The sequence below is a fragment of the Hyalella azteca genome, unplaced genomic scaffold, assembly GCF_000764305.2.
Source record: "Hyalella azteca isolate HAZT.00-mixed unplaced genomic scaffold, Hazt_2.0.2 contig8316, whole genome shotgun sequence".
NCBI lineage: Eukaryota > Metazoa > Arthropoda > Malacostraca > Amphipoda > Hyalellidae > Hyalella > Hyalella azteca.
Genome location: NW_025938413.1, coordinates 61,669 through 85,571, shown reverse-complemented (window position 1 = coordinate 85,571; position 23,903 = coordinate 61,669). Strand labels below are relative to the sequence as shown.

Genomic DNA, 23,903 nt, shown 5'->3' with positions numbered 1-23,903 from the left:
TGAGAAATATTTCTTTGAGACTTTGAGACTGAGTTTCACTTTCAGACTTCCAGCCATGCAGCTTGCAGGCCATGCAGATGCTGCCGTTGTGCCATGGCAATTTCCTTATGGAATTAAATAGATTACTTGCAAAACAAGTTGCTTGCATTTAATATTAAGAACAATCCTAAAGAATTATTTGAAATTTGAATTATTGATAGTGCATACTCATACTTTATAAATAATTTTTTGTTACTATTTAAATTTTAAATGGCTGCCGCCTGCCGACCCTGGCCCCTTTGCCCCTTGGCCTTGGCGAAGAAATATATACTAAATTTTGCTTTGATTTAACTCTTGATTTATCTTCATTATTGCAGAATCTTGCTTGATGTTTTTTTTTATCTTAACCATTTCTATTTCTGTGGAATTCCTCTTCATCTTGCCTTGAGGCTTGATATTTGATTACATTTATTTTCCTGATCCTTTTTCTGTTTTTCAATTGCATCAGAATTTAAAATCTATAAATATCACTCATTGAGGTCATTGTTGTCTGTGTATTTGTGGCAAAAACTGGCAGTTATTCTGTTTGGGCTTTGCACTCTGGTGTCTGGTCAGTGGTAACTAAATCTGTCTTACTATTTACTTAGTAAGATAATCAATTGTGCTTTTTGGAATTAATTAATCTTAGTTTTTAATTGAAAATTTGTTCTTTGACTTTGAGTTTCAGCCTGGCAGCCATGGCAATTTCCATTTACAAAGATGTTCATTCTTAATCCTTTGTTCGTTCCTCACTCCTCAGGACTCAGGTCATCTCTCTTCTTCTAAAGACTAAAGCTGTTGCTGTAGCCTGTACATCATGGCTACTCCTACTCATCCCATACTTAAGTTGGCCTTCAAAAATGTTACTAGAATAGAATCAGTAGATTGTGTTTCATTCAATGCTAAATGTAACTTCCCCCGGCTCGATGCGGACCGCGCGCGCCCCGACCCGGACCGCTAGGTACCTCCAGGGCTAGAATTCCACCATGGTCACCAATTTTATGCAAGTGTGCAAAATTTCAGATTGATTGGACACTGCAGGATTGGAATTTTCTCACTTGTTTCTAAAATTTTGCAGCTCCAATGTCAGGATTAGAATTTTCTTACTTGTTTCTGAAATCTTGTGGCTTCAACGTGACAAATTTTTGATACATTTGATGATTTGAAATCTTGCGTCCCAACTCCCAATTGTGCAATTTGCATTTATGTTAACAATTATATATGAGGTAATTCAACTGCCAGAAATCTTGCGGTTCCAGAAATGGCAGGAAAGCTCTAGTCGTGGCCCTAAGGTTAGAAGTTTTCCATGCTTGTTCAACGTGACTAATTTTTAATACATTTAGAATCTCGTGGCCCAATCGTGCAGGGCTGGAAAAGTCCTATTTTTTCTGAAATATCATTGCTCTAATATCATATAATTTCAGTAGGTATGAAATCTCAAGGCTGTAATGTCATACATTTTTGTTTGATTGAAAAAAATTGTGGTTTGCACTTTGCAAACATGTTCTTTAATAAAATTTTCAACTGTTGCAATCCACAGTATATATACTTCAAGTTCAATTCTCCTGCCTCCTGCCAAAATAACATGCAAAATGTAATAAAAAGTCAACTCAAAACATTTCTTCCATGAAGATAGCGTAGTTGTGGTTATGTCAGAATGGTCACACTGCAATCTGCATTATCACTTGTACAGTTGCTGCATGCTGCTTAAGTGAAGACAAATGCTAGTGACTGTTTTTTGTATGGGACTTTGTAAATAATATGGGTCTTTGTATGCATGGGAGTGATGAGACTTTGTGAATAACAAGTTTGCAGGTCATAAATGGCCTTTCATGGCCAAGATATGGAATTCATGGCTCAAAGAAATGGAATCACGGCTGGCAAACCTATGAAGCCACGCATGGTGGCAAACAAATTTATTGCCTGACTCATTTTCAAACGCTTTCATAACTTCATAATTCACGTTCACTTTTTGTTATTTTACTACACTGGGCCCAATATGGCATGTATTAAGTATTTTCAAAGTTTGTTACAATTGAATGTTCTACTTTTGATTTGATTAATGCTTTGTATCACAGGTTCACAATGGTAACCGCAATGGCTTCCACTTGCCACAACAAGATCAAGAAGTAAACAATACCCCCGTTCCAAAAAATACCAGCTGTTACATGTTAGATTAGGATTCAGTCACTTCATTAAGGTAAACTAGTTTGATCAAATTTTGGTTAATTCAAATTTTAGCAATTATTTTCAGATGAGAAGACATTTTTTACAGACAACCTTATAAATTTTGTCTAAACTATAAACTAGATACAGGCTTGTCAATCATAAAATAGCTTACTATATTACTTACAAAATTGACAAATTTTGTCAAATAGGTCAAAAATAAGTTGAGGTCAAATTTGCTATCATGGTCATACATAACTTACGGAAACAAAAGACTAATGATATGCTAACCACGGCACAGCTCATTTAGATTGGTTGGGAGATTGGTTTTGATTTGTTACTTAAATTCACGGCAATCAAGAAATTTCTTCTAAAAAACTGAACAGATTTCAACAAAACTTTGTATATAAATACCTAACCTCTCAACGGTGATGTTTAGCTTGCGACAATTTTTCTATTTTGCTTTCGTTTGCGAGTTATACAGATATAGGAGGAACGACTGACTTTTCTACCGGCCGGTTTAAGCAAGAGCCGTTTACGTATATTTGTATATGTATAGCCATATAACTTGCAAATGAAGGCAAAATGAAGAAATTGTAGCGAGCTAAACAGCACCGTTGCTAAGGTTAGGTATTTAAATACTAAGTTTTGTTCAAATCCATTCAGTAGTTTTGGAAGGAATTTCTTGATTACTGCAAATTTAAGCACGTATTGCTGTTTAAATCACGAATGAAGGTGAAATGGAAAAAAACTCGTAAACAAAGGCACAATCAAATAAATTTTCAGAAGCTAAACATTAACGGTAGTTAGGACTGTAAATTCAAAATTTTGTTTGAATCTGCTCCATAGTTTGGAAAAAATTTCTTGATTACCTGGTACTGTGAATTTTGGCCCGTATTGCCATATAACTATGGCAAAAACAAATGAAGGCAAAATTAAAAAAAAATTCACAAGCTTAACATTACCGTAAGGTCCTAATGAATATGTGTACCAAGTTCCATCGAGTTAAGTTCATTAGGTTGAGATATTACTTGAACATTGAATTGGAAATTGGCCATGAGATTGGCTGCAAGTCCGGCCGTTGATTTGTCTGGGAAGTAAACCTGGGAGAGGTTAAAAAACAGATCTGGGTGAAAAACCCATCGCTGGGTGTCATGCACGTGTTGTGTACAAATTGTCAAACAAACGTTCGAACCTCTGACTTTGACTTCAGACTACCGCCCCTTATTGCCCCCCAAACGCTCTCTTCTTCCTTACCGCCCCCAAAATCTTTCCACCGCCCTTAGGGGGGCAATATTGCCCACTTTGGGAACCACTGTATTAGAGAATCCCATTGCAATTATCAAATACCATATACCAAGAATGCAGCTCCTGTACTGACATTGTCATATCTACTATCATTATTATTGAAAATGATTTGTAACATTTCAGAAAAGGCACATTAAAATTCCTATTAAACATTTGAATAGCGTATCTTTGCATACTATAGTCAATTAGATTAACCTAGCTAAGACGTTGGTATAGCATATTAGCAGGTGTTAGCAGGGCACATTACCATAACATACAATAGTGGAGCGCATTATCAAAACATACGTTAGTAGGTAGGGCACATTACCATGACATATGTTAGCATAGTGCGTTATCTCACATTAGCACACATCAGCAGAGCAAGTTAGTGTACATTACCAGAGCACAATAGCACACATCAGCATTACACCATAGCACACTTTAGCCTTGCACATTGTTACACGTTAGCAAAAATGCTCATCTTAGCAGTGCGTGTTAGCGAACATGAGTCTAACCAGACACGTCAACAATTTTGGGATGAATTTTTGGAATGAATTTTCATAGCAGGTCTAATAAGCATAAGTTGGACATTTCAATCATGAAAAAGCTAAGATAATACTTTTCAATGAGTGCTGTCAGAATTAATTTAGATTTTAACTAGCATGATATATGCTCATTTTTTGCACATTTTATTGCATAAGTTTATATAATAGAAACCAAGCTTGACCTCAAAAACTAAGCTATATATTCAAAATACACTACTGCAAGCGCATATGGCAGTATTTGTAACTATAACCTGTCGAACAATTTTACGGTGGGCTCACGGCCCGTCTCCAAGTCTCAGTGAGCTTAAAGTATCTCTAATTGATCAACGCAGCTTGATGAAAATTTGCACATGAATTCAGAAAGACCTAACAGTGATATTCAGGCTGTGATAATTTTTTTAAATTTCACTTTCCTTTGTGAGTTATGCTGTCCTAAATTTGTCACGAGCCTAATATATATCCAATCCATCTGCACAAGCTTTCCCATATTACTAGAAAAAGACAGCAGAAGTAAAAAAATCATCACAATATAAACTTTGCCGTTAGGTGCTATTGAAGATGTGTGCACAGTCTCATCAAGATGCATTCTTTAATTTTGGAGATATTTAAGCCTTTAAGGTTCACTGAAACTTGTAGACCTGCTACGTGTCAGGCTGTCAATGTGTCCAAGAGGTATATATATATAGTCAAATGGGGTAAGACAGGATCGCAGCCTTCATGGGGTAAGAAAGGACCAGCCCATGGTGTGCATTCTAATTGCACTAAATTTAATTTGACATAAGAATATGTTAGAGCAATCATTGCCTGTCATTTCAGTGTTTGTTTCTACCCTCTCCTGCAAATATTGAATTTCTGGCTAATTTTTAAAGAAAACTAATGTGAAGAAGGTTCACAAAATAGTTGACCCTGTTTAGGAAATAAGCTCTGTCTAATGACAAAAAATTTTTTGGCCAGGTTTGTGGATGTAGGCAGGTAACCTCAAGTAATAAGCAACTTTTGAGACATAGCTGGCATTCCTACCTGCTACCATCACTGCCTGACATGTATTCTAAAATGGGGTAAAAAAGGACCGGACATGGGGTAAGACAGGACCACTAAATGATCCTGTTTTACCCCACAAACGGTCCTATCTTACACCACATATGGTCCATTCTTACCCCAAAAATGGTTCTCTATTACCCTACAGTATATCAAAAATAGTTTTTGAATGAATATATTATTATGCAGTAACTGGAGTAATTTGGTCAAAATTTTTATCTTTTGCTCACTCTCACCAAATTTCTTTGAAAATTTCAATCTCAAATAAGGCATTATTGCTAAAATACTGGAGTTTCTTGCAAGTTTCTTGGACTTCTTATTATTGCTAGCAAAAGTAAAGTATAAAATAATAATTAACTATGCCAGGCATTGCCAGCTACCGTAAAATGGGATAACTTTGACCACTTTTTTATTTCAAAACAATGCCATTTTTTTACTAGACAAGTTAAACTTAAATTGAAACATGCAAAATACAGGTCTATACTCTAGCTTTACTCACCATAAATTGCTGGCTCCTGCCTCTCATAGTTTTGATGTAATTTCAAAAAAAGTGATGGTCTCTGTTACCCCAGCTCTTGGGGTTTCTTTGACCGGGTGGTAATATCAATTTTATTTTTTGGTAAAATAATTCCAAATAACTCCAGGTTGTGGTGCATTGTAGTAGAACTCTTCTAGTTACATAGGCAAAAGACAAATTTTAGGAAAGTGTTATAGTTTGCAAATGGGGGGCGCCGCCCCCCAATGGGGTATCTTTGACCACCTAATGGCAGCCATGACGGGGTAACATTGATCAGCTTGGAAATTAAGTTAAGATTACCATAGGTACCTATATAACATTATTTATGTTTGATTCACCTATTAATGTTTTTTTATTTATGTTTCAGACTCTACAGAGTCTTATATATGGTAATTTTAACTTAATTTCCAAACCGGTCAATGTTACCTTGTCACAGTTGCCATTAGGTGGTCACATTTTGCCCATTGCCCCCCATTTGCAAACTATAACACTTTCCTAAAATTTGTCTTTTGCCTATGTAACTAGAAGAGTTCTACTACAATGCACCACAACCTGGAGTTATTTGGAGTTATTTTACCAAAAAATAAAATTGATATTACCACCCGGTCAAAGAAACCCCAAGAGCTGGGGTTAAATTACATCAAAACTATGAGAGGCAGGAGCCAGCAATTCATGGTGAGTAAAGCTAGAGTATAGACCTGTATTTTGCATGTTTCAATTGAAGTTTAACTTATCTAGTAAAAAAATGGCATCATTATGAAAAAAAGGGGTCACAGTTACCCCATTTTACGGTATCTATTATGTATAAAGCTAGTCAAGAAATCAAACATTTACTAACTTTGAAAAATCGTTGAAAAAAAGTGTGAAAAGTGCGATTTTGGAAAGTACCTCTGCTAAGGTCCGGAGCAAAAAAAATATTCGCCGTACTAAAAAATTTTACTTACATAAAAGTTGCACCCAGGTGTCGGCTTGAAAACGTAATTGACAGAATTTTCCTATCTTGTTCCAAAAAAAATGGCAGCCATTTCTGTGCGACAGGGTAAAAAGGGACACCCCCCCGGGGTAATTAGGGTCACCCTTAAAAATGCATTTACAGTAGAACCTCAGGTAGCAAAGGCTCCAGTTAACAAAAAAATAATTAACAAAGAATTTTGATTACATTTACCTTGCTCGGCTAAAAAAAATTCACTTATCAAAAAATTAGTGCATCATCGGTTGTCACAAAATTGTACATAGAATGCTATATGTAGAATTGTGCACCGGGCATCATAGAATGAAAAGTAATTGACCTAAACTATGATTTATTTCTTCAAAACATATGATGGTTGTCACTAAAACCTTATTTTCTGTTTCGGGTATGTTTTTCACGATCTTTTCTGTTATAGTGAAATCACCTGACTCAATTAAAATTGTGCAAAATTACAAACCATCCTGTAAGCTTACAGATACAGAAGAAATGCTACATGGCTGCTGATATGAAGCTTGCAGGGGACAAGGTCGTTGTCAATGCTCAATGGCATGTCCATGGATACAGTAATATCACATTAATAATACAGTAATTAATGAATATGGTAATATCATATCAATAAAGGAAAAACAAGTAAAAATCACAGAAAATGTCATTTATTTTACATATACATCATCTACAATGAGAGAGGAGGACTTGAGAGTACTGTTAGTAATGGATGAGTACACTCTGCATGCCTCAAACGTTTTAAAAATAACTTTTATTGCAAGTGTCCTGGATTACCCTATTCCCAAGGGTAAATTGGGATGGTTTTATTTTGCGTCTGGCACCATACAAATAGCATATGGAATTTTTTTGAAGGTGCCATTTGATAGCCCCCGCAAAATTTGAGCCTAAACTTGTTGCGGGGGCTGCAATGAGCCTAAACTTGTTTCTGAAATGTTTCATGGTAAGAAGTTATTAACAAAAAACACTCAAACCCGTCCCTTTTTACCCCGTTTGACGGTACGTACACATCAATGAATGACTAATGACGTCATTGGCCACTACCAGCACCATATTGTAATGAAAATGAATACTGATTTTCAAGTTTATACCTGTTTTGATACAATGTTAAGCCCCACTTTATAAGTTTATACTGGTTTTGACTAGTTTTGAAATAATGTGAGCCACCAGCACCAGAAACCACCCACTCATAAGGAAGGTCAACAAAAAAGACTTTGGTTTGCCTCTGTCAGGAAAATGTGCCAGGTGCATGGCAATTTATATTACTAGTTAATCAATCTGTGTGGTACACCAAAATATGTTAAGCAAAAAATCCACTGACAAGAAATCCAACTTTGACATCTGTAATATTATTTTTTGGAATGAGTTTATAACATGTAAAGCATTTTGCTATTTTTTGAGATTGTTTGAATTATTTATATACGTGCCATCAAGTGGGGTGATTTTGGCCATCGGAGTTGACTTTGGCCACCATTACAACAGAAACAAATGGCAGCAAAACAAAATTATAAATGTTGGCCAAAGTGACTGGGGTGACTTTGGCCAATGTTTATTATTTTGTTTTGCTGCCATTTGTTTCTGTGTTACTGGTGGCCAAAGTCACCCCAGTGGCCAAAATCACCCCACTTGACAATACTTGATAATTTATAGCTGCAGTTCTTCAAATTTTTAGTATGTCACTCCTTTACTGGCTACTATACCTGCCATTACCTTCCATGCACTGAAAGAAAATTATTATCAACGACATCAGTGGCAGGTCACATGGAATTATACCTACCTATATGCCATCATCACTGGTGTAGTTCTTTGGTGGGTTGAGATGCTTTTCAAGAAGCTAAAGTTAAATTTTTTTTTTTGTATTTTTGAAATTCATTTTTTTAATGTACCTACTATTGTTTTATAGAATATACTTTAAAATGTGTCATATCCAAACTTCTTCAAAATTTTTGTAGATGTTTTGTCAGCTGTTCAATTTATGAAAAAATTTGATAGTAGAATAAAAGATTTACTATTAAATGCATTAAATATTTTTTTACTCCAGGTTGAACATATTTTGGCTGTCTGAAAGGCTATTAAAATTAACATTTTCATTGCCACTTTAATTTATATTAATTGGTTACTTTAGTGTACAAGTATTTTTCTTGAAGTGAACTGAATGAAATGTAGTTATTTCTGTATATCAAGAGCTTAAACAAGCCATAGCATCTACATCAAAATGCCCCTCCAAGGTGATAATAATCAGTCTCCTGACAACTCTCTGAGCTCTGAGCCTATCACCAGTGATGGCTCTCAATCTACCAGCTCACTAAGTGCCAATGTTTCTCCTTCTCCTGCATTTTCTTCTTCACCTGCTGCTGCTCAAAACCCAAATACTGGAAACACAGCTACTTCGTGTTCTACTGTAAATAACTCCACTGAAGAAGCTTCTCTCCATAATGCTTTTGTAGCCACAGAAAGTGACAGCTCTTCTTCAGCGGTGCCAAGTGCTCCTCCTGCAAACCATGATGAGCCTGACTGTTTGCTTGACTTGATTGTTCATGCTGTGAATCAGCATTTGGAGCCCACTCAAGATTCCCTCCAGAGGACTACTACAAATGCCATGTTGTCACCATCGTCTGACCACCCTCCAAGTTACCATGACTTGACAAATGATGATAATGCAAATTTTGTTGCTGAAGAAGATAAGACTAATCCTCCTCGTTATAAGGTTGCTGTTGCTCAAGAGAAGATTGCTCCATCTGCTTCATCTAATGTGCCCAAACACGTCCTCAAAGAGGTGCCTGGCAAGACTAAAGATACATCTGTCCTGCGCATCAGTACACAGCTCCTGCGTGCCTCTAAACGTCTGCTTGATTTTTTAGCTGTAGTGGATGCCCATCCTGAACTTTACAGTGGCCAGGCAGTTGTCAATGCAGTGTTTAGGTGAGTGTCATGTGATCAAATTATGTTCTGCTCAAATATCTCATAAGATATAGCAATGTCATTTCTGAAACAAGTGCAATTCTATAATAATAAATGTATTTGCATTTCATTTTAAATGCTGACTAATTTAGTCCTGGTGGTTGACTTTATTATTTTTTTGCATTTGATTAGAGTTAGACTGAAAGTCTTTTACTCCTAATTGAATATACCGGTTGAGTTTGCCGGTGCGGAAAGCGGATGGATGCACGAGGGCTGCATGGCCTTTCTTGTAAGTACAGCGCTGGGCGACATCCAAGACACTCGGCTCTGAACGATGTGATCAGGAGGGCTCTTCAGAGCGCTGGCGTTCCTTCATGCCTTGAACCCGTTGGAGTGGACAGAGGGGATGGTAAGAGACCAGATGGCTTAACGGTTTTCCCGTTTTCTAATGGGAGGTGTTTGTGCTGGGATGCAACCTGCGTCGACACTTTTGCTGAGTCGCACGTCAATAATTCGGCTATTTCTGCTGGGTTCGCGGCTCGTGCGGCGGAGGATAGCAAGAGACGTAAATACGCGGCGTTGGCAGCTCGGTATCGTTTCGAGCCAGTCGCATTAGAAACGACGGGCACATATGGTGAAACGACTGGTCCTTTAATATCACAGATTGGCCGTCGCATTACGGAATTGTCCGGCGAACGTAGAGAGACTCTATGGTTGGAGCAAAGGTTGGGTTTGGCCGTGCAGAGAGGCAATGCAGCTAGCATCCTAACAGCAGTCAGAGAAAAGTTCGACGTGGGCCCGCTCCTCGCTCTCGTCACAGCTCAGTGACCCTCGCAGTCGGTGTAGGCCACCATCAGAGGCGTTAAGGTCGGGGCCCTGATCATTGACATGAAACCATTCCCTGTTTTTAATTAATAAAATCAATTCCTTTTTTTTGTTGTTGGAATGGTGAGTGTGGGAGGTTTGATTTCTTGAGCTCGGTATTGGCATTCGCTATTTATTTTCCTGTACGATTTAAAGCCTACGGTAAGTTATTAATTCCAGTTTATCCTCGGCAGAGTTTTTAAATAAACATTCTACTGTCAGGTTGGTTTTCTATACATTGTTCCGAGTGGTCAAAAGGGGCGCGATGAAGGTTCTCTATTACTGGCAATGCGATTTAACAAGGAGAATGACACAAACAATAATCAAACTTCATACACTAAGAAAAGAAAAAGAACCTATCTTCATACAGAGCTGAGCACGGTAAAAATGGCAACAAGTTCCTAGGCCTAGCCTACCCGTTAATAGAGTTACACATGTATTGTCTCAACACTCACTATATTGTGAAATTCCTATCCTAAGACAGAGCGCTTAATTACAGGGCTGTAAAGGTGCTAATGATGACGACACAGATCAACTACTAATGAGACATTCTCCAACCCATCTAGAGTACTACCTAGCTTAAATTCTGAACAAGTACATCACCGAGTTGTCGAGGAAAGCAATCCACGGGGCGTCTGACGGGAGCTTGTCAATCTCAGCTCTTGACGAATTGCTCTGGGGATGCAAGTGGCTCGGCGGCGGGGAGAATCGATCATTATTTCTTCTTCGTACGAACTCTGGATCCGCAGGTAGTTTATAGAAGTTGGCTTCGATGAAAATCAGCAGGCGTTCGTGATCCAAGGCTCGCGTTGTGGTTTCCAGCCGTTAAAACTGGTGTTCGTCTTGATTCGTATTGGAGCACTTTCTCACTCGTCGCGGGTATCTTGCAACACTTTTAAAAATCTCGCACATGCGGTGATCTTCCCACAATTATATCGGTGCCTATCTATCTGCTAGCTCGGTCGTAAATAACCGTCCAAGTCCTGGCGTATAGCTCGACTCGCGCCACCCGTCGACGAGACGACCGAATGCTTCAAACTCCGGTGCGGGACTGCCTCCCTGCTTCTACCCCGCTCCTTATATATCCCAAGTTCGCCACCCGCGTGAGGCGTCGCTTGAATTCCCTGACATGTGTTTTTCCCCTAAGTCCAAGTTTCCTATTCTTGTTATAATTTATTCCTATTCCTAATCATCCCATAATCATATGCTTTATTTATAATCTGTATTATTCCTAATCACATTTACAGGTATGAGTACTTATGGCTGCCTCTACTGAGCGACTATCTGAAGAAAGGCGGCCCTGAGATTGCTCCTCCCTTGGATGTTCACTGGGTTTGGGTCGTCCACATGCTGGCACCACAATACTACATTGTTGACTGCGAGGCCATTGCAGACAGGGTGTTGCCACATCGTTTGCTCACTCAAAACTCTCTGGCTATTGCTAGGGAGAGGGGAAAGAAACTGTGGGAGAGTGTGTACCCTCACGACCCATGGGAATTGGATTTAAAATATTCAAAGCAAATTAGTTCTTCTACTCCATCCAAGATTCATTACAATCTTCTTGAGGCAGTGGGTCGCCAGAGTGCTTTCTACTACCAAGTTCGTCTGGCCCACTACCGTACTAGTCCATTCTTGCTCTCTGCAATCCAGCGTTACCGTAAGTTCTTGCATCTCAAGAAGATGGAGCCCAAGAATTTCTTGGTTCCTTGTTATGACATGGACTTGGTGTGGCATGCCCATCAACTTCATCCTCTCAGTTACTATAACGACACAGTTGCTTTCTTGGGCTGCTTGCTGCCTCACGATGACTCTGTGAACAACAGGGAAACTGGCTCCAAGCTGATGGTCAGCGATGGTATCACTCGAAAGCTCTGGAAAGATGCATGGAGGGAAGATTTTAATCGCCATGGTGCCATGTATCGTGGCGATCCTCCAAGTACATATATCAGCCTTCCTCCTCCTCAGCTCCAAAATCTTGCTCGCATCCCGCACTTTGTTGTTAAATTCCTAAAAGTTACGTTAAAGGGCAAGTTCCCTGAAGGTCTCCTTAAAGTCAAGTTTCGCCATCAAGTTCATCCTCTTGGCGACCTGACTCTCCAGCATGACGGGAATGAGAGTGAACACGACATTAGCTCGTCTGGCTTCACCCTGGCTCTGGAGAACATCAAGGTGCAGAAGTGGCTGGTTGTGAAGGTGGCTCCTGATCGCGCTCTTGGCAAACTGCTCAGCAAACTTGGACACGGTCGCTTCTGGTGCATGAGGGACCTCAGTGAGCTCTTCATGTGCAAGTCTGGTGACGTTATAGTCAAGGTAACGAGCCTTTCACTAATACAAGTTATTCTCTTTAGTACTTTATGCAGTCTGTTCTATGTTGCTTTTTCTATTTGCTGTGGATGCACTTTAGTTTGTAGAAATTCTCATCTAACTATATTGTATTTCAATGGATAATATATTGTGTGAACCTTGAAGTTTACGTTAATTTCTGGAAGTTTTAACTGAGTTTTTCATTCACTATTGTTATTTTGTGCCCTATATCGACCGTAAAACTTTTCAATTTGAATTAAGGGTTTAGCTGCTAGATTATCAGTACGTAGCAAAAATGGAATGTTTAAATGCACGTTTAATTTTTAAAAAATTGTTCCACCAATTTAAGTTTCAGGTCCGTGAAAACCAAAGTATAAATATCTATATAGTAATTTTATTTAAAATCTTCAGGAATTCGAAGAAGAAGGCCACTGTTTACAACTGACGGTGAAGGTAGAACGCCACATTACACCAATGTGGGTGAACATGTCTACTCTGACTGGGCCGTTCACGCCCGTCCAGGTGCCTGTCATCAAACTGACGGCACAGACAGGCATGTCTGTCTGCAGTCAGCACCTCAGTAACAACAACACCAAGCAGCCGTCTGCTCCTCCACTGGAGTCCCTGAGCCCACCGCAGCTCATGAACGATGTGGACGCAACGAGTCTACAGAACCTGCTCAACGCCGCAGGTCTTGGTGATGCAACATCTTCTGCTAAATCCTCTACCGAGGAGCAGATCGTGCAGTTAGAAAACAGCCCATACCTGCACAAGAAGTGCATGCAAGTCGAAGCTAAAAATCCCACATCTGAACTGAAGAAGTCTTCCGATGAAGAGACTCTCGAAGCAGATGAAATTGGTGATCGGTCAAAACTGAATGACAATCCAGTGCTTGAAGACCACCCTTCAGTTGATGGCTTGGAGACCTTCGATGTTCACATGGCTACTCACAGGTTTTTTCCCATTCGTTAACACTCGTTTAGTGGCTGTTTTTAACTAAGTAGCAAAACACTGAGAATATATCTCCTGGTAATCTTGTAAAGTTCAGGTTCATGTCCATATCAGTTGTACCGTACGATAGTTATAATTAAGTGAACCTATTAAGTTATCAGTTCAGTTCTTGGGTTGACCATCTTAGGTCGAGAAATAATATTTTGACTTGACTGCTTGAGCTTCCTCTTGTATCTTTTGAAGGTATATGCCGTCAGCAAAAACAAGTTTTATACGAGTTTGCAGCTGACTCCTCTCTTTTTAAACTCGCAGACTGGTGAACACTTGCCACCCCGACAAGCCCCAGATCTTCAAGATTGAAGTAAGCCACTCACGCGCCCTGATGCTCTCTACCATCCACGTGTACTCGGCGTGCGACGTGATGCCCTGGACCTTCGACCACAGCAGCGAGCCCCGTACCCCCGAGCTCGAGAAGGAGGTGTCGGCGCTGCGACTCGTGGCGCTCTCGCACACCCTCGACCCCAACACGCTGCCCTCGCCGCACATGCTCAAAATGACCAACACCAAGTGGCAGGTTAGTGAGCCTAGCAGTGAAGTTACTGGGATTAACCAGATCGATTAAAGACATATTAATATAAATTAATACCTATAAAGACACCGCACAAGCTCTAAATGACGAATAACAAGTGGCAGGTTAGTGAGCCTAGCAGTGAAGTTTTGGGGATTAACCAGATAAATTAAAGACAGATTAAGTTTAAGTTTTATAGAGTAGAATAGAAGTGTCGGCACTGAAGAAATAGGCCATGGCCTGTTGTTATGCTAAGAAGATTAAGTTAAAGACACCGCACATGCTCAAAATGGCCAACACCAAGTGGCAGGTTAGTGAGTCTAGCAGTGAAATTTTGGGGATTAAGCAGAGCAATTAAAAACAGATTAAGTTTAATTTAAGAAGATTAAGTTAAAGACACCGCACATGCTCAAAATGACCAACAACAAGTGGCAGGTTAGTGAGCCTAGCATTAAAACTATAGGGATTAACCAGAGCAATTAAAGACAGATCGAAGTTTAAGTTTTATGGACTAATCCTTGTAAATGTTGACAGTCTGAGTGTAATTATCTAAGAATGAATTTGTTGCCCTTGGGTACAGTCGTCGCACGTGGCCATGTGTGACTGGGACGCAGGCGAGCGCGCCATGATCGTCAAGGGCGCCGGCGGCAGCGACTGGGCCATCGTCGTGGCCCGATGGACCGGCCTCAGGAGGGGCACCCCTGGCACCCTCAACAAGTGGGTCCTTCCCTCTCCCTCCCTCTCCCTATCTCTTCCCCCTCTTTCTTCTCTCTTTTTCTGATTAGATATCATACCTTGACTATCACAGTTGGCACAACACGTCTACTTAGTTTTTGAGGAACTAATCGAGACAAATATTTTTAGAGACAACGGCTTTTTTACTCGATAACAATATGTTTACTGGAGCTTTAGCTGGAGTTTTGGTTAGTTATAACCCTGGAAATGTAGTCATCGCTGAGTTCATTTCAACTCAAGCAATGTAGCTGACTGTCTTTTCCACTTATACCTTGACTTTTTCTTTTCTTCACTGATCTCTCGAAAATTTGAGGCTCGATTTGTAAGATTTAAGATTTACTAAAGTTAATATAAATTCTGGTTCTCAGCATCTGCGCTCTTGCACAGAGTATACGGTACTCTTACACAGTGCTTTGGTAACGAATAATAAATAATTAATAAGTAATTTTCTATACAAATGATAAAAATAATCTATGTTATAAAAAATAATCATTAATCAATATTCTATCCGTATGATAAATTATTTATGTAATGATAAATGTAGGCTATTATATATCATTAAGTATTTTTTTCTATCCCGCAAGTAATTTTCTATTCTTATGGACGATGTCCCCTCAGACGAGGCGTGCCAGGCAGCAGCGGTGAGCTGACGCTTCGTCTGCACTGTCCCGTCAACTCGCCTGCCGAGCATTTCTCCCTGCCTTACTCCAAGTCTAAGTTCGACTTCCAAGTCCGCAGTTGCTGGATGGATCTAAACAATGGCACTGTTTTGGTATGTCCATATACATATGCAGCAGTCATGTGAACCTGGCTGTGACTTTATACATCTTTCTTTTATACATGAAGCTCATATATATATACCGGTACGCCACCCACAGTGCTTTTTCTCAAATTAATGAGTCTTGCACTGTTAGTTTTCGATTTAGTTTTCAGCATTATAACTCAGCATATTTGAGTTAAATTACCTTTTCCTACTAGCTTTAGGAAACCATTTTGTTCATTCGGTTACGCTACTAACAGATTTTCTGAGACACTCAAAGCTCTCTTGGACTTGGAACTTCTGATATGACAAAGCTCAAAAAATAGTATCTTGTTTTTTCTATATTACACTACCAATTCTGAATGTTCCTCTGATGGATGATACAATTTTAAGCTGGCGACCGATTACCCTTCCTGTTGCTGCATTGCAGGTGAAGACGGACGAGCAAGAGTTCATCGAGCACATCACCCTGGGCTTCGCCATCACAGTGCTGCACGTGTTGTGCCAGCCGCGCGTCGAGGCTCTGATGGACGTGACCGACAGCGCTGCGGCCGCTGCTCACTTCGAGCTTGATAACCGTCCCAACCGAATACCCGTGGAGCGGCTCTCTCTGCTGACGGCGGCTGGCTTCTTCTGCCTGCTGGCGCCCACCAACCAGTACCGACGTCAGCTGAGCCGCAGCGCTGTGCAGGAGGGGCGCTACAAGCGCGATCGCCGCTTCAGCAGCAGCGGCTGCCACTACCCGCTGCTGCTGCCCATGGTCAGCGCCGCGCACGATGCCGGCGAGGCCGCTGGCGACGCAGGACAAGAAGATGTGGTCGATGGAGGTTATGAGGACGGTTTGGTGGGCGCGTGTGGTGCGTGTGGCGGGTGTGGAGGCTGCGGGGGCGGTGTGGCATCCGTCCTGGGTGCTCCACCACAGTACCTGTGGGGGAACAGCCAGGCGGGCAACGGTATGAGTGACGGAGGAGGGTTTGATGGAGGCGGGGGCGACGGCGGCATGGACGGCATGGGTAGCGATGGCGCGATTTTGTTATCGGCGTTCGCCGGTGTTGCCGGGGGAGGCAACGACAGCTCGCCCTTTGGCTACGTGAGCTCAAGCGATGCAGGCGGTGGAGATGGTGATGGTGGATGTGGCGGTTGTGGTGGATGTGGCGGAGGTTGTGGCGGGTGCGGATGTTAAGTCGAACTAAAGCAACCGGCTTTTATAAAAGCCCATTTCGCGCTCAACTCAGCGAATAGAATTCTTCTCTTTCTAAAGTGCTGAGTTCTTGTGGATTATTGGTCGTTGTTTGGATGACTGCATACATGACTGTTGCTATGGCATCGATGGTTAGGGAGCTCTCTTGTGTGACCATCAATTGCTTGACTGGTTTTGGCTCCTTAAGTTTTCTTCAATTCATGAAATCAAACGAGGAATCACGATAATTAGGATAATTTAGTTGTTCGACGTGGCCAATTTGACGGTGCATATTAATGCCAATCGCAACGAGTAACATTTCGGTTTTATTATTGGACATTACTCAATAAGGCTTTATCTAGTGATGTACGCAAGCTCTTACGCTGCGCGCAGATGTGACGGCTCTTAGATACGACATTTGTGCAGCCTTGCAACAATGAAGCCCAAGGCAGCTTCGGGCCCAAAGTGTCACATCCGTCTGAGCCGAGGCAAACTGGTGCAGTTTATAATTTTTGTTACAAGAGATGTGTACTGTTCGCACCTCGCGCTGTGTAGGGCCGTTGGGCTTTCGTGTGCTAGTGACGTAGCTTTAAGTGTTGGTGATGTAAGTGCAACTCTAACGCTGCCCATGGATCATCCATTTTATGGAGATAAACCGAATCTCCATTTTATGGAGATAAACCGAACTAGTGGCGACTTATGTAACGCCGGTAGACGTGCCATGTTCCTATTAGGGGTGCATAGGTGGGGTCGGAACCCCGTACAAAAGGATTATATTTACTGTGGTTAACATAGCTTATAGCTGTTGATAGTCGTAATGGCCTCCTAGTGTATTGTATTGGTGTCGTACAAGATATTTTATGATATTTGATAATAAAAAGTAACGGTAACTTGTAGAACTTTGCGGCGCTGACTGTTATTGACTTGCACTAGATTTTATTCTACTCCGTGAGATGAGCATTAATCGTGAAATATTTACGTAATTGATGTGGGTTTACACTGTTCATTTGTTCCCTCGTACGCATAACTGAATTTTTTTTAATTTTGAAGCTAATGAACTTAATTTAATGTCTTGCGTTATTTGCGGGAAAAGCATATTGTTGTAATGTATGAATTTATTGCATGAAGTTTCTGCACAACATTCTTCAATTTGATTTGAAAACGAAACTACATTCTTCAATTGATTTGAAAATGAAGTTACACTAGACATTCCCGTACTACTTTACTATTTTTTCAAATGAATATCTAATTGATTTTCCTTGTGTTCGAACATTTCGATAACTACTCTCTAGTTTAATTGATTAATTTCCTCATTTGTTTCTCTCAATTGAACTCCTTACAAGATTCTCCCAACTCGTAGTCAGCTGTGATGCTTTCTCTATTAGAATTACACGTTCGTAATTAATGCGCATGTTATAGTTAAGGCAAGCGTGCAGTCGAGATGCACGTAGCACTAGTTTAACAGAATCTTTCCTAAATTCTCTCTTGGTTCAGTCGAGAAGACGCTTATGCTTAAAATATAAATTAGAAACTTGCTTCCGTACGTTGCTTAACAACAGGCTTTGATTTTTGTCTGTATGTTAAATACCTAGTTAATGAACTTTGGGTTAAAATTATTTATAATTCCTGTGCTTAGGATGATTTGGCTTCGAAACTCATTAACTTTATCAGCGGCTAGATGTTATTAATAAGTTATGTCTATTTGGTAAAAACAAATCAAAATGTCCGACGTTCCTGGCTGTAGATCATGGTTGTTGCTCTTAGAAACGCTTCTCGTATGTGATGAAAAAATCTCTATTGGCCTAAATAAAATGATGTAATATAATACGACAATTACGACGAAACAGTCCCAAAAACCTGCGGCTATTGAGGTTAACGGGTATCCTGGATGGTTTTAAAATAAGGTTATCATCGAGATTGTTGTGTGCAATTGTTCGCTAAATCGTTGCCCAGCCTGCAACTCTACCAGAGATTTGTTCGCGGCGACGAGCATCGCAGGCTGCGAGGTGTTGCGATGATGAAGATTTCCTGCATGAATAAACATGCATGCGTCTTATCCTAAGCTGTTTAGGCGCTGCATGAACAAACTTGCGTGCGTGTTATAGTGAGCTTTCATTGTAGTGCTGCATGACCGTACGCTGCGCAGTTTCATAGCGTTCACCTCGTGGTGCGAGGCGAGTGTCAATATTCTGGTACGAGAAGACTGCAATGACCATGCAAATATGTAAGCAATTTATCTGAAGTACGAACACTTCGTTTAGTTTTTAACATTGTGCTTTTGTGTTATACAAATAACATGTTGACACAACACTGCTTAAAATATAAGATTATACATTTCCGTGGCTTCTGAAGAATTTTATTTGTATTATTTTTTTATTTGTGTTAGTTTGTATTTGTATTAGTTTGTATTAGTTTATATCTATTTGCGAGCTACAGCAATCGTAGTTCGAAGTTCAGCCATTAATTCGTTACTGAGCTCGAGTCTTTGTACTTCGTCCATCCTTTAGCATCCCTTTATATTTTTTGTTTGAAACATTCGATTTAGGTTTTCAGAGGCTTTTTAATTAATTTTTAAATTTGTTCATGAACAATGTTCCAGGAAACAAACATATATTCCTGTCTTGATTATAATGGAACGAAACTCCTAAACATATGTACAATCAGTGTATGTTGTCAGTAGGTACATCGATGTTTCAGTTGTTCACTGATAGTTAACCTTGAAGTAACATCGTGTATGATAATGTTCTGGAGTGATATATTTTGAATCTAACTAAAGTTTTAGTGATGGTATGCAAGGTGGCGAACAGCCTCCTTTCAGAACAGCTAAGGATAATAACAAGTCCACTCAGTGCACGATCGTCATTGATTTAAAATATCCATTTTCCATCCTTAATCATCTCTGTTGCATTTATACACAGGGTTTTTCCAAACAATTGTGTATTGTATTAGCTGCATTCCATGGTGGGCTTTAAAATGAGTACTTTAATTGATTCTCTGTACCTGTAGATGTCAACAATGCATTGGTCCAACTTAGCGTTCCATATGTTCCATGTACTTTAGCTCTCTGCTCTCCATTGCCAACGTTCCTTTTATTTTTTTATGCATGGGGGATATGTTAATCCATTCCATTGATATACTATTTCTATTCATTTACATATCTATACGCTTCGTTAACTTCCATCCATTCCTATTTGTAGTTTATATTTTTAAGTAGTTTGTGCGATTAATAGTTGTAATTTAGTTCTTTATTTCCCCCAATTTATTTCTGTCTATTTCCAGTCATTGATCATAAATTTCAAATATTCTGCTGTTACAATTAGTTACAGGAGCAGTTGAAATTGTGGCGCGTTACCCTCAGCTATTGTGATGTTACTGCTGCTGCAGCACTCACTTCTTATATTTTGCCATTCTTTTTTTCAGTTAATCTATAGTTACTCTTATTTCTGTTTTCAGTTCCTCTTATTAATTTTAAAATACTTCTAATGCTTGAAACGCCCGCCCCAGGCGGCGCCAACCATGGCTGCACAGTTCGCTTTATCAACTCAAAAATTCTGTAATTCTGGAAGAAAATGTGCTGGGATTTATGTCTCCATATTTCTGTATGGATTTCGATTTAAAAATATTTCTTATGTTCTGTTTTTTTTTGTTAGGTTCTAACTACATTTTATACATCATATTTTACAAATGCATTTCTTATTTAATATTTTTGTAAGTGCATTTTTTAGTTTTCTATTCCAGATAGTTCCACCGTAACACATCGTAAATGAGCTGGAGAAAGCTTCTCATAACCCATCGCTTTACTCAGCTCCCTTATTCTTCTAGTCTACCCACTTTATATTCATACTAACATAAAAAATTTATATGCTGACCTTATTTCTTGCCGGCGCGGTAAATGAATCCTCGCCTCTTGTTACTCGAAACTTTGTCACGTAAGTTGTTCTATCTCTACACGCCTTTGTACGCGTGCTCTGTAAATTCACATCTCCGTTTAGAAGGGCGGGACTATTGACTTCTCGCATCCCGTGTCTGCTGGGTCGCTATCATTATTTATCGCAGTTTTCACGATTTTATTACTTTTGATTCAGAAATATTGTTTCGTACTTCTCCCATGATTAAACCTTGTTATAGTTGTTTCATATTTTTCCTATTTTACTCTTTCATTGATGTGTGAAGCCGCAGCCTCATTGCGCGGTCACGTCAGAGTGTTCTTTATGATGGTTGTGGATTTCCTGCTAACGCTCCGTCGAATTCCTTCAGTTTTTTCATTAACTGCTTTTTAAAATTGTTTCGTTTTTATCGCTAGGTATCTCTTGAGAAAGTAACACGACTAATGACGCTTATCAGCTTTATTGCTTTCTAGTTTTAACAAATTATATTATAATCGTAGTGACTAACAGATATTGATAATTTAGCTCATCGTTGAAGCAGCTTCATTTTGATGCTCTGACGTAACGACCCTCCGAACGCTTGGCGCTTATGAACTTACTAGAAATCCCATTAAACAATTCGTCTCGTTATAAATTTAGAACCTGTGTTTTGGTGACGTCATGTAAAAGCAAATGAAATCCTTTTAGCATCTTGTGCTTAATTATTTTACTCATCTAATGAGTTACTATTATGCTCCACTCCACCACCGAATAGATAACCTACTACTTAGTTGCCTCAGAGTAGCAATTATTATTTCATTGTATTCAAGAAAGGAGTTTTCATTGTTCTCTCAGCCGCCAATGTAACGCATGGTCCTCTATTGCCTTGCGTATCTCGGCGCGCTAACGACAAGCGTCAACTTCCCTCTCCCGCGCTGCCTTGGCACTTGTCAGCTCAGGACGCGGCACGAAGCGCAGTGGCAAACGAGTGGTTTCTTACAAACCAGTCAAATTTAATTCCATGATACAGGTCAAAATTGCATTCAATATTTGTGTATGAAGATGCAGGTATACAGTTTACTTACCTGGTCTTCTCATGGGACTCAAACAGTCCCTGTTGTGCCACGATGGATTGTCTGGCTGTGTTCTGCATCTGGTGTAGTCGATGCTTTTCCAACAGAGTGGTCGTGGTCGTTAACATGGGCGGTGGATTTGAATTCATTTCCATCAGTTTTTGACCAGTTTCATTTTAAAGAGAATGTTTTCTTTACATGTGAGAAATGATGAACTGTAATTTTGTTGGTAATTTCGCCTACAAGATTTGTTTTGGGCTTTGGGCTATTGACGCTGATCTCGTCAAGTATGTGAAAATTAATAAAAATGTATAGTTACAGGTTATTTATTGTTTACTGTGAGCTTCTAATATTTTATTGAATTATTACGGTATTTGCAGCCTAAAATTTAATACGCTGACATCGTCTGAGTTGCAATCTGCTTGTATTAAAAAAAAGAATGCTTTTTCAAAGTTAATAAAATTTATGGCCAAATGGAAGAAATTTCACGTGTGCTAAAAATATATTTCTAAGTCAACGTAATTTTTATGCCAATTTCCGCAAATTTTATTCACGGGAATATTCCATATTCTGAGATAGTTCCGGTCGTTTTGTGGCTCAAAATTTAGTTCCGGTCGTTTTGTGGCTCAAAATTTGTCTTCCAACCTTCTTGGATAAATAAGTTCCGGATGAATGAACTTCGCCAGCTACGCTACCGGCACCCCAATCTTTATATTAAATAAGAGTGCTCGCGCCGGAACGCAAACTGCAAAGCTCGTTGCTCTTCTCACAGCGAAAACGCTCGTTTTGAATCGTGTTACATTTTTTCCTTCCAAGTTCATTCTGTGTTTTTTGGCGTATGTTTTTATCTCATCTCCAAAGAGAATCTCCTTCTAACCTCTCTGGCCATGAACGAACGGAAATCCCTTTCTTTTACTTCACAATTCCTAGAGACAAAAGATTTAAAATCTGTCGTTGATCACTTTCTTTGTTTAGGGGCAGTTTTTCTGTCTTGGACTTTAGAAAGAGGATTAAAAAGGTTAGCATTTTCTCCTGGTATTCAACGTTCAAAAATTTCCGGGCTACAAGAGTTATCAGGCTTCTGCGCTGACATGAAGGCGGTTCAGAGAGACTAAATATCGTGATTTTAGCGCACCACATGTGTTCCGACAGCGGTGTTTGACAACTTGCTTCAGTGTCTTATTCTATTGCAAAAACTTTAATGTTTGGAAGAGTGCCACCTCGAAAATCTCCATCGTTACAATAAAATGAAAAAGTTTGTGTTCGACTGTAGGGCTTCATTGTTCTTCTAATGAACAACAAAAATGACCAGGACCATGTCATGTGAGAGTAAATGGTCTCTCAAATAAGCTGCTAATAAATGTTATTTAAACCTTTTTATTTTAATATTCGATCCTTTGCTGAAATTTGTTCAAATATGCATTTGTGCCATTTTTGGACTGATTTTAATACCCCGTTTTAATGTACGCGCCTAATTAAATTCATTAAATATATCGCTTTGAATTCACTGAGAAGCTTTAGTGTCGTTTGTTATATGTTGTGCTAAGTAATATTGTATGTATATATACAATAAAAATCAGTTGAGCTTTTTAGAGACTTACCTTGCCCCTCACGAAGAACGGCTGGTACGTTATTCATTCTGACAACCTCGCAATATCATAATCAAAATGGATCATGCCAAATTGGTCGCCATCCTCTGCTGGTCTTTTCTCGTGTGATAACGCGTTCCCAAGTCCTTCGTGCGATGCCAACAATTCTTCATTTGCCTTCTTCTTCGATTGATAATAAGCTTTTCTCTCGGGTTTCATTAAACTCATTTTAAAAGGCAGCAAAATTCTTGATTTTATGTCTAATATTTAATTTTTGTCCGGTTTCGTAGGTGGAATTGATGCTATGGAGTCTTTGGCTCTAGAAAAAACGTACAATTATCGTTTATAGTCTCGAATATCCTACTTAGATCGGTACTCTGCTTCCTACCGCGGCGGCTGATGCTTCGTATTGTATTCTGTGGACGCTGTCTTCGGGTGTTAATAAAATTTTTGAGACGTTCCATGTCTATTCATTTTACATGATTTTGTACATTTTTGGATGCCTAAGATGGATGTTATAGGATGTGCGTACAGAATCCGGATGAATACAATAATTTACACTGCACCA

General features: G+C 39.5%; 1 protein-coding gene across 1 annotated transcript; it reads left to right on the top strand.

Annotated features, from left to right (window-relative positions):
- The first annotated feature begins 8,539 nt into the window (after positions 1–8,539).
- On the top strand, positions 8,540–23,796 carry LOC108675412. Its single transcript, XM_018163420.2, has 7 exons — positions 8,540–9,466; positions 11,557–12,619; positions 13,025–13,566; positions 13,877–14,138; positions 14,713–14,849; positions 15,486–15,639; positions 16,058–23,796. Exons 1-7 carry the CDS (start codon positions 8,760–8,762, stop codon positions 16,808–16,810), a joined length of 3,618 nt encoding a protein of 1,205 aa, XP_018018909.1. The 5' UTR covers positions 8,540–8,759; the 3' UTR covers positions 16,811–23,796.
- The last annotated feature ends 107 nt before the right edge of the window (positions 23,797–23,903 follow it).

What these genes read in the sequence shown, in the direction of transcription:
- LOC108675412 (XM_018163420.2), top strand. Translation starts at nt 8,760, where the DNA reads ATGCCCCTCCAAGGTGATAATAATCAGTCTCCTGACAACTCTCTGAGC. An exon ending in GTTCACATGGCTACTCACAG is followed by an intron (nt 13,567 to 13,876) that starts GTTTTTTCCCAT and finishes TTAAACTCGCAG; the next exon opens with ACTGGTGAACACTTGCCACC. An exon ending in TAAACAATGGCACTGTTTTG is followed by an intron (nt 15,640 to 16,057) that starts GTATGTCCATAT and finishes GCTGCATTGCAG; the next exon opens with GTGAAGACGGACGAGCAAGA.